This window comes from Leptonychotes weddellii, chromosome X, assembly GCF_054177405.1.
Source record: "Leptonychotes weddellii isolate Sample4059 chromosome X, ASM5417740v2, whole genome shotgun sequence".
In the NCBI taxonomy this organism is placed as follows: domain Eukaryota; kingdom Metazoa; phylum Chordata; class Mammalia; order Carnivora; family Phocidae; genus Leptonychotes; species Leptonychotes weddellii.
In genome coordinates, this window is record NC_138385.1 from 3,549,100 (window position 1) to 3,568,280 (window position 19,181).

The 19,181-nt window shown below is 53.6% G+C and overlaps 1 protein-coding gene across 8 annotated transcripts in view; it reads right to left on the reverse strand.

The window, feature by feature from the left end:
• Window positions 1-928: 928 nt before the first annotated feature.
• MAMLD1 (mastermind like domain containing 1) overlaps window positions 929-19,181 on the reverse strand; it is a 114,266-nt gene continuing 96,013 nt past the window's right edge. For 7 of the 8 annotated variants that reach the window (XM_081808127.1, XM_081808133.1, XM_081808131.1 and 4 more), the window contains 2 exons: window positions 4,343-4,427; window positions 929-3,129 (listed from right to left, as the gene is read on the reverse strand). In XM_081808127.1, the coding sequence (XP_081664253.1) occupies window positions 2,051-3,129; window positions 4,343-4,427 (1,164 nt within the window). In that variant the 3' untranslated portion in view covers window positions 929-2,050. Of the gene's footprint in view, window positions 3,130-4,342; window positions 4,428-10,680; window positions 10,925-19,181 lie in introns of all 8 variants that reach the window. The other variant, XM_081808134.1, reaches the window with a different exon arrangement.

Sequence of the window (19,181 nt, forward strand, 5' to 3'; positions counted from 1 at the left end):
AGGCCCGACCATAAGCCGAATCCATATTAAGCTCTGTGGCAGCCACTTTGTTGCTGTGGGGAAGGCCCGAGTGTGGAGTCACAGGCAGTTGGAATCGGAAACAACCCGCAGCCAACCCCCTTGCTGCAAAGGCCGGCGGGGAGGAGAGCGGGGGGGACCGGACGGGGCCGGACGGGGGCGGGGCGGGGGGCGGGGCAGCTGGTGGGGACTGAAGGGGCCGTGCCGACTCTAGGGGGCGGGGCTCCGGAAGGGGTGGAGCTCGACGGGGGCGGAGCTCGACGGGGGAGGGACGCGGGGCCAAGGGACGCGGTAACTCCCCTTCCACTGCGGTGCCGGACTTGAAGCGGAGCTCGGCGGCCTTGGCGCCCCCGCCCCCGGGCCGCCGAGCTCCTCCGGCTCCGCACTCTGGGTGAACGGGGTTGGGTTGAGCCTAGGCTTTGGGAGAGGAGGTGGAGGGGAGGCGGCAAATCCCTCCTCTCCCCGGCCGTCTTTGCGAAGTGGCAGGACTTCACCCTCCCGTGCAGCCGACGTGCGGCCTGCCTCCGCGCCCCCCCTCTCCCGCGCCCTGTATGGGGGTCCCTTACATGGGAGGAATACGGATCTTTAATTGGGTCTGTCACCCCCTCAGTGGAAAGAGGCTGGGGTACAGAGAGTCTGGACTGGCGGTGCAAGTCGCCCCCTGCCCCCTGCCGCCAGTGCGGTTACTTCAGCGGCCTCTTCTCGGTGAAATGAAGGCCTGGGGTAAAAAAAAAAAAAAAAAAAAAAAATGACGTGCTTCACAAACGTCTTACCCTCAGCGCTCCGTGCAGCATCTTCCCGCTGCACAAGACACCGAGCAGCCTCTCGAAAGAACCAAAGACACCAGTAGGCTTAGCTGACACGGGTGCGTCGGTAACGGATGCTCCCTTGACAAATAAAAACATAGAGGCACTTTTCTCCTGGCTGTTTATTACAGTACAAAGAAAAAACGCACTGGCTGGAAACAGACGCCAGATTTCAAATGTAGAGGCGAAGGAGGAGGTGGCAATTAAAACGTGATTACACAAGTCTGGGCACTGAGGAAAAGTTTACAGGACAGTGGGTGTGGGTTTTCTATAACAGACACTTAAATATACATGACGATAATTGCAGATAAAAACCATCAAAGACAAACCCCGTCAACCATTAATGTTTACAGACTACCCCCCCCGCCCCAACCACAGACCTTACAAGAAAACAAATACTGAAAGGCTTTAAACCAGGAACCTCTCACCTCCGCCCTGCAAGGTGCCACTGGGGAAGTGGGAGCCTGGGGGTTTCTCTGAATGATAAAGAGAGGACACTCTGGATCCTCAGGGTGGACAGCACGGCCAGTGTGCAGCTCACAGGCCCTCTCTACACCCCTCCCAAAGCCTCAGAACTCTTAAGCTCCTGGCAAATTTCCCCTGCAGGGCACTTGTAAAGCTTGCTGTAATATGCACATCAGTTAAGGGCCAGCGGAGACAGGTTTGCAAGAGTTTAAGAATCACACAAGACAATAGCATTTTTAGTGAAAATGGCAATAAATGGCCAAGGGGTTTCTATTTGGCGTTTGTCAGTTTGTACAATGCCTCTTGGTCACATCCACATGTCTCACTGCATCAAAACCGTAAGCGACTCAACTACCTGGCTTCTAAGGTAGCACTGGAGCTTCTTCACACGGGAGCGCCGGAGCAACGAACACAGCCTGCCTATTTGCGACAATGTATAATAAACACAAACAATGCATAATAAACACAACTCTACTGAAACAAAAGCCGTCACTTTATTTACAAAGTCACAAAATGAAGTATAAATACTTCTGTCATTAACGTTTAGGAAAACCATTTACAAAATTTTCAAATATGTACAGGTAGCTTGAAAAATCACCAGCTTTCCATTTTGTCACAGGTAGAGAGAGGGATGAGCACAGGCGGATGCCACTCAGGTTGTGGGGAGGAAACAACTGGGCGGCTGTGTGGCGGGCGGTGGGTTGGCCATGGCTCCACGCCACTGCCTAAAGTGGTGAGGGCGTGGGGGTTTCTACGGGCACTTAAAGCCCCCCAGCACTCTGGGGGGCGGGGGCGGGGGCGGCGTGCTCTTCCAGAATGTCATCGATGAGCCTCAGGTTGCACACCCAGCCCTCCTCTGGGCTCCCACTGGGGCCTTTCAAGGGGGCTTCAGAGAAGCCCACCTCACTGCAGTCAGGGGCTGAGAGCAGACCGTTTAGTGGGGGCAGGGCCGGGGACAAAAAGTCGTAGGGTGGCAGCTCAGGGGGGGCACCCGTTCTGCCGAATGGACCTGGGGACTGGCTGGCGGTGATGGCAGAGGCGGCGGCGGCGGCGGCCACAGAGCTTGGCGGCTCGATGCCCTGTATGGGACTCGCGGGACCAAAGCTGGCCATGCCCTGCTGGAGGGACTTGGCGGCGTGCAGCATGGGCACGGGACCCCGCACCGGGCTCTGCTTGAGGCTCTGGTTGCCCAGCAGGCCGAAGCTGGGGTTGACCGGAGCAGCACTCACCTTCTGGCCAGGCCTGCCTCCTGGGGCCACCTGATTGGGGGGCACAACTGCCTGCTGCGATGGACGTGTCGGGGCTACCCGGGGGGCTCTGGCGGGCTCCTTGGTGAAGATCGAGTCGCCATCAAAGCGCGGCTGGGTGCTACGGTCTACGTGGCTCGGGGGGGGCTCCCTCGAGACCGCTGTGGTCCCAGCTGCCGCCGCGGCCACCGCCCACACGGCATCGTTGAACACTGAGGGCATTCTTGGCACACAGGGCTGTCTGAGCTGGTGGGGACTCGGGAGCTGGCTGCCCAGGGGTCTGGGACAGAACCTAGGCAGGGGCGCTCCCGAGGGGGCCGCCTTGGGAATCTGCGGACGATGGCTGCCCGGGGGGTTCTGGCCCGGCCACGAGGGTATGGGGAACGGGGGGTTACAGTGGAGAATTCCTTGTTGCTTGCCCGGAGTCGGCGAGGCCATGCCCATGCCCTCACGGCTCTGGTGCCTGGTGGGTGGGATCATTGCTGGATTCAGATTGTTCTGAAGGAGCCCAGCTCTGGGGGGCATCATGGGTTGACTGGACGGGGGGCTTGCCGTGGTCTGGCTACACTTAGAGGTGACTTGTTCTTGGACGGCTACAGAAAGAGAGAAGTGGGGGGTCAGTGCCACAGTCATCCTCAACTTGGGCTGCATCGGCTGCCAGGCGGCCCCTGACACAGCACCAGCCTCTTGCCTTCTGCCCTTGGCTCCCCAGCTCTTCTCAACCCCCCATCTTCCGCCACCCTCAGCCGACTGCAGTTCTTCTGGGAAGCCCTCCCAGACTCCCCGGGTTCTTGCCCCCACAACACACGCACCGAGAGAAGGTCACATCGGCCTGAAAATGCCAGCTTATCGGTCTATTTTTTCAGGTAGATGGTAGGCTCCACGAGGCCAGGGTCTGGGTCTGTTTTTATGTTCAGCGCTCTGTACGAAGGCCCGGCACTGCGCACGCCTTGACAGAGGGCCACTCCTTGCCACTGGCCTTCCTGGACCTTGTCTGTCCTGTCACTGCAGCTGAAGCATGCCTGCCATGCCACTCGGGACATTCAGCTGGTGCCACGCCTAAAGGAACGGGGGTTCTTGCAGGAGAATGGAGGTGGCACTGGGCTAAAATGAAGATGCTGACCACCTGCTGGAGGGCAAGCAGCCTCCCCCAGCCCCAGGTTAAGAGTCCTCTTGGCCTGGCCCAATGTCACTCCACTGGCTCGTAGGGATTGTTTAATACTCATCTCCCAGCTAGTCTGGAAGCTCCACGAAGTGGGGACCATGCCTGACATTTTTGTTAACTGCTGTATCCCCGGCCAATAAACGTGGATTACATCCGTAGCTGCCATGGTAGGGTGGGGACCCCTGCTATCTGTGGAGGCTCCGGGAGCCCCTGCCGCAGACCCCAACCCCTGCTCCACTACCCACGCCTGAGAGATGGCTCAGGAACACTGAGAATGGAAAGTCACTCCAGCAGTGGCTGGGGTGGTGGGGAGGACAGGATCAGAACCCTGAAGGTGTGCCTTTCTCCTTTTGAGAATAGCTGCTTTAAGGGGCCTGACTCAATTTAATTAATCTCTTGAATTAAGTTCTGATTTTAGAGTCATTAAAAGCTGGCTTTCGATCGGGATCCTGCTGAAGCTTTCAATGTGGGGTCGATCCACCCTGCGTGCTGTTTAACTGAGTTGCAGACCTCCCTTCCCTCCCTTAGCGCTTTCAGAAACACTGACAGTGACTGCTTACTCTGGAGTGAGTTCTCACCCCTCACCCCCCTACCCCCCGCCCCCGCCTGCCCCTTTGCGAACAATGACCTTAACTGCTTACCTTGAAATTGACTCATCTGTTGGGCAATATACGCACTCCGCTGTTCAGGGGTCATTGCCGTAAGACCTGATCTCTGCTTCTCTCGCTAAACAGAAGATGAGAAAGACATGTTAGACAGGGGCTACCAAGAAAATTAGCCTTGGGATTGCTGTGTGGGGGCCCAGGACTTGGCTTTGGCGTAGCAGAAAGCATGAGTGAACACATCAACACACACTTGCATGCATGCCCCGCCCTCCCGAGCAAAATTCCACAGGTATAAACAAAAGTAGGATTCTGCACCTGGGTTAAAAAATCAACTGCGACAGCATAGGATGGGGCAGGAGAGACAGAGCTTAACAGCAAGAGCACACAGAGAAAAGGTTCAGGCATTTTGGATGTCCTTCTGCTCAGGATGGGTCAGCAGTGAAATGTGGCCACCAAAAGAGCAAATGTAACATTAGGCTGCATTAATAGAAGCAGAGTATGTCAAAGGAGGGAGGTGACAGTCCTGCACTCCTCTGCCTTGGCCAGACCATGTCTACAGTGCTGACAAGAGTCTGGGCGTGCCAGTCTCAGGGAGACCCAGATGGACTGGCTGCACTGCGAGGACACTAACTGATAGGGGTAGGGCTCGGACCCGGAACTGTGCAGACCACGAATGGCTGAGCAAACCAGGGATGCCGTGGATGGGGCAGAGCAGACTCTGGGCTATGTGGCAGTGGGTACCCAGACTCTGCAGGGCTGTCATGGGGAAAGGGCCCAGGCTTGTTCTGGGTGGTCCTGGCACGAACGGCAGGATGATCACACGGTCAGATAAATGCATTGTCTGCCACCCAGCATAGCCACTCGCTGCCAACTTCCCTTCATTCTCCTGCCTGGCTGGAGCATGGGCAACTGGGACGAGCTTCCTGTCTCCATTACAGGGGCAGCTGGTGGGCTGGGGGAGGAGCCAAGCTTCAGGGCCGCAGGCCCAGCACGGAGTCTGGGAGTGGCTCAAGGAGACAGCCAGCAGAGAACCAGACGAGGGCCCCGCAGGCACGACTTGCCCTGAGACCCTCAGCCATTCGGTGTCAGGTTGTGAGTGGGACCCAGGTCTGACTCCCAGTGCAGTGCTCACCCACTGCCATCTCTCTCCCCTTCTCAGGAAGCCTGCTCGATAGGGTGCTGACAACCAAGGCAGCTCCATCAGGGAGGATCCCCCCACCTTAGTCCACTTGTTGAGCTGCATCCCCCCCAGATGCCAGAGGACTTGACCTATAACACGGGCTGCCTGGTAGGACCTGCATTTCTGCCCTCAGTGGGGCTGGTGTGGGCTGGGCCGGTGGAGGGCTGGTGCCTGGGGGGAATGCTGGGCTCCCAGGCCTGCCAAGGCAGAGGACGGACCCAAGGCACGGGGCAGGCAGACGACACCAGAAGCCATTTCACTGTCCTGTCCTTAGCCTGCTTCCTATCTGGGCCCTTGCTCCCCTCCACTGGGGCCACGCCTCGGGCGGCCCATGGAGCTGCCCTTTTCCTGCTAGAACCTGGGGGGCCCGGGGCCAGCCCACCCGTGCTCGCTGTCCTGAACGGCCTGCTCTCGTTCTTTCACATCCTCCTCAAGGTCCGCCCTGCTATGTCATTCCAGTTAGGGATCTGGCCACTGCGGAGCATGGGGGTCACATGACCGCCCAAGACAGGAAGTGGGGCTTGGAAGCTAGCCTCTGCCTGCAACACTGGGGGCAGCCCTTTCACTTCTGTTCTTCCCTTGGACCCTTATGCCAGCCCTCAGAGATCTGGGCAGAAGATCTACGGCCCCAGCTTACCGATGTGACATCTGAGGCTCAGAGAGGTTAAATGACACAGCTAGGAAGTGCAATGTCTCCCAACTGCAGGCCCAGTGCTCAGGCCTCTCTAGTCTCTTCAGCCCACTGCTTCTGGGGACCAGCTGCTTCTGGGGACTGGTTCCTGTGGCTGGCTGGGTCAACATCAACCCTAAATCCGTCCCCACCGTCTGCCCCATCAGTTTCCTCAAACACCGAAGCTGTACAAGGGTAGGGGGGTCGGGGCAGGTGGAGGCTACAGAGCACAACCAAAGAAAAAGTAGGGGAAGGGCAAGAAGAGTCCAAAGGGAAGGCGGTAGAGAGGACAGACACCCCAAGGGCACAGGAAATAAAAGAGAAGGCTGGGCTGGGGCAGGGGTCAAAGGGTGGAGGAACTGGGTGGTGGTGGCCAGATGAAAGAGAGCGCTTCTCAAACAGTCTAGAGTTACAGGGACCAGGGGATGTTGGCTGGTGTTCATCCAAGGAAACACAGTAACCGGAGCTTCCCGAGTTTCAGGGAAACTCTGGTCAGCGGGATGGCTACAGAAACTCCCCGGTTCAAATGGCACGTTGACACCGGGCCCACGGGGCTGGGCCTCCGGCATCCTGGGACACCGCCATCAAGCAGGAGTCTCTTCACTAGGCTGGGGCGTCCAGAGGCCCCGCAGCCCCCTGCTCCGGGCCTGGTCCTGTTGGCCCGGGGAAGAGGAGGCCTCCCCAGGAGGCTGCTTCCTTTGTTTTGCAGACGGAGGCCCCCATCCTTTGTTCTGAATCAATGTGCTCCAAAGATAAGCCCCAAGAAAACAGTTGTTGCCTTTTGACACTGACAATCAGAATCGTTGGAAAATGGAGAAAACAGGAAATGACAAATGTTTTCAGTGACCAGGAGGAAGTGATGGCTAAAAGTTGCTGCTTGGTGACGGACACTTGTGAAGGATGGCTCAGGCAACCTGTGGCTCTGCCTGAGCATGGTTATGGAGCAGATCATCGAATGAGTCATTTTTCTAGGGCTGCAGTTGTCCTGGTGCTCTTGTGCCAGGTGACACTGACCGGGCAGCGTCAGGGGAGGGCTGTGTGAGCCCAGGTGTCCTTCCCCCACGGTGGTCACTGTGCTGGGCCTGGGCCATCAGGAAGTCTCCCAGAGAACTAGGGCCCCGGTTCTTCCCTGTCACCCCCCGTCCCGGTCCCGCTTGGCCAAGGTGCCACATTCACAGACAGGTCTCAGGCAGGACAGGCAATCCTGGAAGTTCTGGGGCCGCCTTTCGAGAAGCTTCGTGCTGATGCCCAGGAAGCTGCAAAGCCCTCACCCAACTCTGGGGGCTCACGGGAGGGCTAGTGCTTCATCTGTGTGTGCTAGGCCAGAGAGAGAGGGCTAAGAGGCTGGCCTGGACCCCACCACTGCCCCCCGACTCAGCTGAGCCTCACACAGCAGCCCCCACTAGCAGGCCGGCCGGAAGCTGCGTCGGCTTCTTCCTTCAGTCACCTCCTGTAAGCCTGGATGCTTCCTCCCCACTGCGGGGGAAGAAGGGTCTCCTCACAGATTTAGCCACTTAATCAGGCAGAGGAGGTTGGGGAGAGGCAGAAGGGCAGATGACCAGCAGGATTCACACCCAGAAGCCTGCAAAGGGTTACGGGATGTCGGCCAGATTCAGACTGAAGTTATCCCCCCCATGGCCCCCAAGAGGAGAGCATTCTGACTCAGAAGGGGATTCCAAAGGAATAGCTCCTGGGGGATGGCAGGGAATGGATTCAAGCTTTGTGCAGCACACTGAGGGTGGGGCGGGGGGAAGGAGAGCGGGAAGTGGGGGGATCTTTTTCTACCTTTAGGTAACTAGGCTTCCTTTCCAAGCAGACCTGCCCCCTGAGTATCCCCACAGGGAGCCAGCCTGCCACACAGCAGAAGACACTCAGCTATCTTAAAGGTTCAAAGGTTAATGAGCTCTACTGTGCATGTTTGTTTATTACTCCACTAGGAAAAGCACCTTCTTTTGTAGTTTCTGGAAGCCAGATTTGGAAACAACTCACCCACCTTTCTGACTTATCCTTTGAAATGACAGGGAAGACAGCATTCTTGCTGGAGAGCATGAAATCAAGATTGGAATTCTTGGGGCTCTTACACCCATGAGGATGGGGACGCCTGAGACCCATGGGCTCTGGCTCCCCGGTAGCCTATGGATGAAGGGAATACAGACACTTCCATCGGGAGCCCTGTGGGGGGGGGGCGGTGCTGATGCTCTTGGGCTCCGATTCTTCACCAGTGTCCTTTGGAAACCATAGGGGCTTCCTACAGTGAACGACAGGCGAGGTTCCTTGTTTCCTGGTCCCTCCTAACTCTCAATGCCCATGATTCAGTTTCTCCAGAAGGCCTCCAGAATAATGGGATTGAGGAGTGTGCCATCAAGCCACTTCTCCTCTCCGTCGACCGCTGAGGCCAAGATCTGGCCCTCTTGCGTTGCCTCTGCTCAGTGTCCTTCCTGGCCCAGAGTGCACCCAGTGAGCTGTGGGCCTCAGTGGCTCTGGAGCCCTGGGAATGAACGTGCTCAAATACCAGATGGGAAGATGGGGCTTACTTAGGCAGCCAGGTAAGTCCCTCTGTCAATCAGCGGACACACATTTCTTGGGGGATAGCGCTGGGCTTCTCATTCTTACGGAGCTTATAATGGAGGGGGAAGCTGACAAGATACAAGTAAATTAATCAAAGAAGGTCACTTCAGATGGTGACACATCTCCTAAAGAAAATTAGGGCAGAGTGAAGGGCTCAAGAGCGGGTGGGCAAGGCAGAAACCCTGAGGGTGTTCTGCTGGCGTCTTTCTGGGCCCCTCCAGGACCCTGGCGTAGGGGCCCTGGGGCCTTGCCCACTGAGAGGCTGGGGCTCTGGGGTCTGGACCAGTCTGAGGCTGACTAGGGGCTTCACAAAATCAGTGTCATCACCAGCAAAAAGCAGAGAGCTGTAGGTCAGCTGTTTTACTCTCCAGTTTCTGTCTTTCTACTTGATCTCCAACTGTGTGAACTCTATTCTGATTCCTCCTCTGTCTCGGTTTCAGGGCGGCCTGGTCCCGGAAGGGCTTGGTCTAAATGCTGGGAATGATCCCGGGGCAGAGGAACCAAACATGTTTGCAGCTCGCCTTTCTTCTTCGCCTGCGGTGCCTGTGTCCTCCGTCTCACACTGAGTCCGGCCTTCCTGAGTCACCGGCTGAGCTGGTGCGACAGCCCGTCCCTCAAAGCCCCCGTGGAGCGCCCAACTTCCAAAGCTTCTTAGGAAAGGTTTGAGGGCCGAGCATCTGCCTGGCCCCCCTCCCCCGCTGGGCGGAAGGCGTTGCCTTGGGAAGGGACACAATAAGGCAGGGCAATAGGACTCTGAGGCAAGCTAGCTGGGGTCCCTGTCAACGTTGGACTCGTGAGGAAAGGGAAAGGCAGGGAAGACCAGGGTGGGACCCGATGACACCCGGAGTGGACCACGTCCCCAACCAGTTTTGCTAATTCTGTTTCCCTGGCAGCTTTGACCTGGACAAGATTTCTCCGGTTCCAGCTGGAGACTGAACCGATGAAGAGCACACTGAGCAAAGGGGCAAAGAGGGAGGCATCAATAGATCTTGAGCAGAAGGCTCTGCTTGTTCTTTCCAGTGGGGCCTGGCGGCCTAAGCAGAACAAGGCCGCGCGTACCAGAGCAGAATTTCCATTAAAGGCCAGAATCCCGGAGGCCCTTTCAGCCTGATGACCATCTTCTGATCACTATCACTTAGCAAATGCTCATTTCTCCAGTTTTTTTTCTGCAGACAGGGCAGACGTCCCATGCACGCTGCTATTTCATGCACCAGAACAACTCGGCGGTTCAAATGGTGTTCTCAGCAAAGGCCCACTCTGGCTGGCGTCCACCATCTTGCTCCCGTGACCACTGATGTGACCCTTCAAGGCAAGTCAAGCCACTCCTTCTAGACTCCAGGGGACGATCAAAACTCACAGCCATCGTGGACCAGGCTTGGCTTGGCTTCCTTCTGCCTGCTCTCCTCCGGCTGCCAGTCCTCCAGTGGGGTGATCTGACTTCCCACTTCTAGGGTGCACGAGTCTTGGGTGGGGTCAGAGCACACCTTGGGGGTGCAGAGTCCACAGCGGAGCTTGCAGGAGAGGCACTTCCTGAGCACCCACTGGGCACAGGGCAGGCAGGCACTGGGGGAGGTCTGGAGGTGCAGAAGGCCCAGCCCCGTCCCCCTTCGGGCTCACAGTCTGGCCGCAGGGACAGACAGACAGGGAAGGACCCAGGGTGCTGGAAGGCTTACCGCAGGGAGGGGGCAATTGCACCCGGGGCGACCCCCACTGATTTCCCTGCAGGTGAGGCTCAGGCGCCTGGAGCACTCTGCTTGCTTGGGTGGTCTCTTTGCCAAAGACTGGCCAGGACACAGTAGAGAAAGCACTAGAGATCCCTCCTAGGTGTACAGAGCTTTACGGGCTGTCACCTCCTGTGTTCCTCCCAACAACCCTGTGAGGCAGGCGGGCAGGCTGAGCAGGGGACTGCGCCCCGGTTGACAGATGAGAAAGCGAGGCTCAGGGGAAGTGACTTACCTACAGCGTCGCAGCTAGGCAGTGGCGGAGCGGGCACCTGCCTCCAGGCCTTCGGATCCCAGCCGCCCCAGGGCGCGGCCTCTGAGGTACTGTACGAGGAGGTGACTCGGGCCAGCTCGTGGGCAAACGAGCTGCTGGGCAGGAAGGACTCACTCCCCAGGGCCTGGCAGGATGGGGGCTGTCGCCCGAGGCTGACCTGGGGGGGCCTGGCTTCCCCAAGCTTGCAGGCTTTGTCTACATGAGTCTACAACAACCGATTGAACAATCCATCAGCTGCTTGGCCACAAAATGCTTCTGACTGATCTTGTCACTGCCATGACTGCCTGCCTAGCTGGGTCGTTTTTGGGTGCTGTGGTTATACACACCAGCTGCTCTGGGGCAACAGAACCAAACAGCTTTGCGGTCTTAATTGCCTTGGGTCACAAACTCCTCTGAGAATTCATTAAAAGCTATGGTCTCTCTCCACCGAAGAAAGCACTCCCAGTGGTGTTTCCCCTCTACCGGCCCACCAACGTTTTACATATAATTTCAGGGGTTTTCTGGACACTTCCTACCCATCCATGGATCTCAGTTAGGGATCCTCTGCCTTGATCAGTCATTGTCTTGTTGGAAATGGGAAGGAAGCTAGGTCAGATAGCTGGTTCATCGGCAATGACCTTGACCAATCCCGATCCCTCCCATCCCCTTCCCGGCCCCCCCTTCCCCAACGGAGCACAGAGTTCTAAACTGGTTTGCAGGTTTGTGTGTGTAGAAATGCTGAGGAATCTGCAAAACCAAACGGTGAGTGCAAAACCAAACAGTCAAGTGTAAATCCCAATACAGCTGAGTCCTGAACTTGTAGCCCTCACTGTACTTCACTTTACCAGGGCCCCAAGGCTTTGGGACTTGGGTGTGTGGGGGACCTTTCCTTGCCGTCATGTTTTAGATGACAGGGAGTTTGCTAGAAAGGAACATATGACCCAAATTCTTTCAGCCAAAGGCAATTTAAAAACCTCACACTTGATAACCGGGCTCTTCCTTCTACAGGACACGGCCTCCTCCCTCTCACGCTGGACCACCTGGGTTGCGAGTCCTCATCCACGTCTCCTAGCATCCCGGTAGAAAGGGAAATCTTTATCCCCCAAACTAAGTTAAACGGCTGGAATCAATTCAGTTCATTGCAATAAACACTTACTAAGCACCGCCTGAGAACAAGTCCCTGCAATGGATGACAGGCCAGTAGGTATTTTGATGTTCCATTCGAAGTAACAGTGAAAATCGCCACCACTGCATTTATCGAGCATTTGCTCGGTACCAGGCACTGACCCAAGTGCTTTCGACATTTGGTCTCACTCAGTCCTTTAAGCAGCTGTCTACGAGGCAGGAGCTATTATGGTCCATATTTTATAGATGAAGACACTGAGGCCAGAGAGGTTAACTAAGTTGCCCAAAGTCACACAGCTGGTTAGTATGAGAGCAGGATGCAAACTTGGGTTTGCCTGGTTCCCAAGCCCACACGTGGTTTGCCATGGAGTGTGTGTGTGTGTTCAGTGGTTAGCTTACCAAATTGCAAAACGAGTTTTGAAATGTAGAAACTCTTGAAACGCACCATTTAGAAAAGTTCAGGCAAAGCGTTACGAGGGGGCTCCAGACAAATTCCTAAGAACAAATTATAAATACTTAAAGAGGGGATTGGAAAGACAATCAAACTACCTGGAGGGTTTCAGAGAGTACACTCATCCCCCAGACAGATACAAAATCAAAAAACAACACAAAATATCCTTCGCAAGTAAACTCAGTGCACTTGGGAAAGAAAACTTCCTCGCCATTCTGACGGTATCCAGACTGTGCAGGGAGCTCAGCGCCCCTCCTCTTGGGGTGGGTCATCCCTACAGAGCGGAGCTCACTGGCCCTGGGCAGCTTCAGTTTGTCCTTGGAGCAAAGTCATCCGGGACTCTAGCAGAAACGGCGCTTTCTACAATTGACAATTCTTTGTGCCCGCATACCTAGCTCCTTGATCATTTTAAACGCTATTTTATAGCCACACTGGAGTTTTTACAATCCCCAAATGCAGATATTACTAGAGCTCTGATTGCCCACCCACTCCCTGATGCCACAACCTCAAAGCAATGAATAGGGCTTATTTGGAGGGAACTGAAGCACTTTAAGCTTTTGCTCAGGAATCCCTGGTAGCTTCATGGGACTTATAGGGTATTAGTGATGGGTCAAGAAACAGGACCGCCCCATCAGCGTTAACATACGCTTGCAGTGCTTCCGTAGTCCAGCAGGCGCAACAATCTGCAGATGGCACGTGGACATTACCAGCGGCGGAGGACGCCCCAACACGGTGGGCAGTTCTATCTGGAGCCACTCATTCAAGGGGAGCAGAATGGGAGCAGCACTTGGCGAACCAATGCAATCCCCAGTTGAAAAATGAAATAAATAAAATAGATGAGATTCAATCTGCACTCTGACTGACTAGGCGCTTTATAACCAATGCTCATGCATCTTCTCTGTTTTATTTAATTTGGGGGAAGAAAAAACCCTGCTTATCACACACCCTATAAATGTGAGGCCTAACTTTCAAGGAAAAGGCTGTGAGGGACATCTTCAACTCCCCAAGGTTTCCAAACGTAAGGTAAATCCATCTCTTTTTTTGGTACCACTGAAAAGCTCAGAAAAGCAAGTCAATTAACAATTACCGGTGGGCACGGTCACTAGCTCTTAGACTGGCTGGTTCCACATGAGTCCAAATTTCGCAGAAGTAGACCATGGGATGGATAGCGTCTGATAGTCGTAGCACCTCATTTCACAGAACTCACATCCACTCAGTTCCCTGGGTCTGGGCCTGCCATGCTTGCCCGAGAGCTTGATGGACTGAGGTTGGCCAAGGGTCCCTCCCCACTGAAAAATCCGCCAATGGCTTGCAGCTGCCTAGGGATGCAAGCACAGCCTGCTAAATTCTGTTCTTTGGGCTGTCCATAAGCTTGGCCTCCCGTCCGCACAGCAGCACCAAGAGCCGGGTTTCATGTTCCATACTGTCATGTTCTCTGCCCTCCAATCATGCCAGTCTCAGCTCATCAAAGGCCACCATGTGTGTTCAGCCCTCTGAGCTGGTGCCCCTTGATTCACCCAGCCTGGAATGCACTTTCTCCCTGTTTTCACTCTGGGACTCCCGCACGTCCTTTGAGATCCAGCTCCTCTACCCTGACCTTACTCCGTTAGGAGCTTGGCGTGATGAGCCGGGCACTCGGGAGATGGTAATCTGGTGAGGACTGTGCTAGCCTCTCTCTAGGATGAACGTTAATGATAAACAGAGCCTCACCCCTCATTTAAGCACATCTATTCATCCCTTTTCAACACTGTTGTGTTAATGAAACCCATCGATAGAATAGAGTGGGATCGTAACCACACCGTACGAATAACCTCAGCTAACAAGGAAGCAGAGGTAGATTTACCCAGGACACACAGTGGCAAGGGGAGGGGGGGTACAGACCTGGATCTGATTTACAGAGTGGCTAAGACCCAAGCAAATCCTGGGTTTGGAAGTCCAGAGGCTCCTTCCCTGCACCCGAAGAGGAGCAGTCCAAGGTGTCCTCCTTCGTTTACACTGGAGTAACTCCACCTCCTTGGCTATTCTGTGACATCACTGTAGCTCGAATGGGCTCTGGGTCATGAAGCGAAGGTTATGACTAACCCCCATAAACGTTCAGCTGCTTTGCAAGAAGTGGATGGCTGTTCTAACTCTATAAATTATTGACTAGATCAGATATCGGTCCAGTCTTCTCCACCATGGAGCTTCGGAAGGAGGTGTATGTGTATTCACAAGGTTATGGTTGTGTACTGTAATTCCACCGGCTTCTGGGAGCTTGCAGATTCCTAGACTGAATCATCCAGTAGTTCAGGCAAGGAACCTTGAGCCCCTTTCTTTCTTTTCTCTGACCTCTACTAACCGTGTGACAGAGGTGAGCAGAGAAAGCCCAAGAGAAGAAACTGGAGACTTGGCACATATGACAGAGACTCTCAGAGCCCAGGGTACTTCAGGGCTGAGCCGACTTCAGAAGCCAGCTCGTCGTTCAAAGTCACAGGTGAGACGAATGTACTAAGGTACTGAATGTTATCCAGATAACCCAAAGAGGTCAAGACAGAGCTGTGGAAGAAGCTGAATCTTGGGGCAAATTGGTGAATGTCCCTACATGTCAAACAGAAGTGACAGGAGACAATTTTGTAAATTTGAAGTAATGCATTGGGAAGACAGGAAAAATGTAATGTGAGTTAGACTTCTTGGCTTTTTGCTTGCCATTGCCCTACTTGGCCAAAGTGCAGAAGGCATTTCAATCTATCACAACCAGGTGTTTATTAATAATAATACAAGAAAGCTATACAACTCAAGTCTCAGATTTTGTAAGGAATAAAATCCCAGAAGCTCTACAGGCAGCATTGTCCAACAGAACTTTCTGAGAGGATGTCGAATCATCCTCCCAGAAAGAAAAGAGTGTTCTCCCTACCTATGTTGTCCAACATAGTAGCCATTGGCCACATGTGGCAACTGAGCACTTGAAATGTGGCTAGTGCAAATGGAAAACCGAATTCTTAACTTTATTTATTTTAATTGATTTAAATAGCCCCATGGGGTTGCTGGCTAAGTACCGGAGAGCACAGCTCTTTGGCATAGGGGCTAAGAGGGCATGCAGGCCCTGGAGAGAGGTCTGGGCTGGAACCATGGACTTGTCACTTCATAGCTATGTCATTGTGAGGAAGTTACTAACTCTTCTGTGCCTCAACTTCCTCATCTGTAAAAGAGATGTCGTAGCTGTACATTATTCATAGTGTCGTAGGGGTTATGAAGATGACTCGAGTGAACACCTGTTCATGCCTGTTGCATGCACTCTCCGAAGATTAGCTAGTCGTAGTCTTCATTACCAATGATGCCTCTGCCATGTATTGAGCAACTTGCCCAAGGTCATTCATTAGTAAATGCCAGAGCCTGGACTACAACCCAGAGGTTCTCTGACTTCAAAGCCCACGACCTGAGTTTTGCATGATCAAATTGCCCACCTGAAACCTTTGCTATTATAATAAGCAGACCAGCAGGGAGAAGATTCTGGAAGGCTGCTAGGGTTCCACAGCTGTGGAATGGCTGCTGGGTTGGCTACTGTGTGACCCACGTGTTCTTTTTGCAACAGCTGTATCCTAAAATTAGGAGAAATCCGAGTTGGGGTATTTCTGTTATGACCAGGTGGTACAGGGGGTGGGAGGGAGCTAGGGCTCACTGAGGACATTCTGCCAAGAACTCTAGGGTAGCACCAACCCCACCCGCCGGGTGGAGCTTTCCCGTAAATTTGCATTTTGTTAAAGTGTCCTTGGAGCAGGGTATTCCCTATGCCAGAGCTGGAAGAGTTTGAGGTTTTCTGGGATTTTTCCCTTTATAAATGTATATAATTTAACTTCAATTTTTTGAAGTTTAAATGTCTGGGGCTGACCAAAATTGATGGAGTCCCAAATCAAATTCACTTGGTCAAATCAAGTCCTCAGACTTGGAATTTAGATTAAGTTCAACTGGTAAACAGCTACTTTGCTGAGAGAACACAAGAAGGCAAAATCAATAATGTATACATCAATTACAGAATGAAGGAATAAATATCTTTTCTGCAGCATGAATCCCAGTAGGTAGGCAGGTGGCCTGTGAATCACCCAGGCTAGAGACCGGGATGCCCCTCGGGGGCTCCCACAGCACCAGGCGCAGAGCACGTCGGCAACCCTCTGCTGATATTTCGGCTGGCCGTTTTCTGTGGGGCCCTTTTGTAATGTGGCCAGTGCTGTGGCTGATGTCAGTAAGGCTGGGTGATTAGCTAGGAAAGCTGTGCTTGGTCAGGCTAGGTGGGCCCCTGGGAATCATCCCAGGAGCAAGGTGAGGTCAAGAGCACTGCTGTGGAGGACGTCAAGGGCTGGGTAAAGGGGGAGGGCATCAAGGCTTTCTGGAATCCAGAGCCTCGGCAGCCAGAAGAGGCCTGTGGCACGAGTTGCTCTGAAGCTTCTGGAAAGTTCCTAGGGCCTCAGGATGATGACAGTGATGGTAACACCTACCATGTGCTGAGCGTGTACAGTGTGCCAGGCACTGAATTAAATGCCACAGTTTCATGTAATCCCCTTTAATTCCCAAGGCAACCCTGAAAGATGGGTACCATTACTATTCCTCATTTTATAGGGAGGAAAATAAGGTTCCGAGAAACGAAGTAACTTGCTCCAAGTCCACAGTAGGTAAGGGGCAGGACTGGAAGCCAAACTTGGGTCTGAACTACTCCCAAGTTCAGGCTCTTAATTACAAATACTAAAAATGTAATGTCCAGGGGCGCCTGGGTGGCTCAGTCGTTAAGCGTCTGCCTTCGGCTCAGGTCGTGATCCCAGGGTCCTGGGATCGAGCCCCGCATCGGGCTCCCTGCTCAGCGGGGAGTCTGCTTCTCCCTCTCCCACTCCCCCTGCTTGTGTTCCCTCTCTCGCTGTGTCTCTCTCTCTGTCAAATAAATAAATAAATAAAATCTTTAAAAAAAAAAAAAAAAAGTAATGTCCAGAGCCTACCCCTTATACTTCTGCGTGCCCACATTCTTTCCCCAGCACTGTACCTGCTGGCTACAGTGAGCACTGCTGACAGGCCCCAGGGCGCCAAAGGAGCCATCCAACTAACCATCACATTCGGGCAACCGAGGAAGGGAGCGGCAGGATTTCCTTTGGAGACTTCCGGATTTAGACAGCCGATTTAATGCAAGCATCTAACTTCGCTCCCTCCCAGAGCCCCACTAAAAGTGCGGTAAGGGTTTTGTTTTGTTTTTAAAGACACAATCCCACAAGGATAAGGACAACAGGAGAGAAGACAACAGCACCGTAGTTTCCCAAGTTAAAGAATAGCTAGAACGAAGGTTAACTGACTACACAGCCCGAATCACAAGACATCAGAGGGGAAGGTGGAAAAGTAGCTTGGTCTGGATGGCTGAATCTCCATCGGGCTCAGGAACAGGGGCCCCAGGTTGCCTCTGGAAGGGAGATGAAGTGGATGGAGGGGGCCAACGTAATGGGGTAGAGCCTGGATCCCCTCCCCCACTCTACGTCCGTGAGGATCTGCCTCTCCTCGGCCATGGCAGAGATCTGGCTTGATCATTTGCTGCTGCTGAATTCCTGCTCTGCCTTCTAGATCCTGCTCCCTGGATCAGCTGAGGACGCCCACTTCACCCCACAAAGGTGTCCTGTGTTGACCTACGCCTGGAGGCTGGAGGACCTGGAGGCAGGCTGTGGCAAGCTCGAAAGCCATATTTCTTCTGGGTGTGTCCAGTACCATGCCCATGACCCTGTCAGGCGTCCCGGTGGTGGTGGGCTCTATACGTGCCCCAGTCCATTGTGCCTTGGGCCACCGACTTCCCTAAAAGGGGAGCTGGGGGCGGACAGTGACCAGGACTACTCAGCTTCCCTTCTGGAAGCCTGCAGCTGATAGTGGCTCTTTGCTGCGTACGCATCTAGCTTGTGCTCACCGCTCAGTTCTTCCAAATGAAGCAACTGCTTGTTTAAGAGTTCATTCATAAGTGGTGAAACTGTATAGAAATGCAAGAGAATGATTATGTCGGAATCAGGAGAGTGGTCGCCTCTGCAGGGAGGAGAGGCTGGGATCACAAGAGGCATATGGGGGTCGACTCGGGGAGGGGGCAACATTCTATTTCTTAACATAATTGGTGGTGACACAGGGTTTCACTTTACACTTTTTCTTTAAACTGGACATATAGGCCTTGCACACTTTTCGGCATCTGTGCTATATTGCACAATAAAAGAAAAAGCTATATACAAAGCTGGGTGCCAATAATGTGAAATATATATTTCTGCATAGAAAAAATAGTGAGGGGTGCTTGAGGAGCTCCAGTCGGGTAAGCATCTGACTCTTGATTTTGGCTCAGGTCATGATTTCAGGGTTATGAGATCGAGGCCCGAGTTGGGCTCTGTGCTGGGCGTGGAGCCTGTTTAAGATTCTCTCTCCCGGGGCGCCTGGGTGGCTCAGTTGGTTGAGCGACTGCCTTGGGCTCAGGTCATGATCCTGGAGTCCCGGGATCGAGTCCCGCATCGGGCTCCCTGCTCAGCAGGGAGTCTGCTTCTCCCTCTGACCCTCCTCCCTCTCATGCTCTCTCTCTACCATTCTCTCTCTCTCTCTCAATAAATAAATAAAAAAAAGTCTTTAAAAAAAAAGATTCTCTCTCCCTCTCCTTCAGCCCCTCCCCTTGCTCTCTCTCTCTCTCTCTCTGTCAAATAAATAAATACATCTTTAAAAAAAAAAGAAAAAAGAATGAAATGCTGTATTGCAACATGTTAACAGCGGTTACTCCTGGCTTATTTATATATCATATATTTGTATATTTTAGTATCCCATGGAGTTTGTTTTCTCTATACTTGCCTGCACTTTCCAAGTTTACTACAAAGATTACTCTTGTAATCAAGAGATTGGAAAATCACAAGGTCCCCATCTAAAATTGAAACTAGTGAGG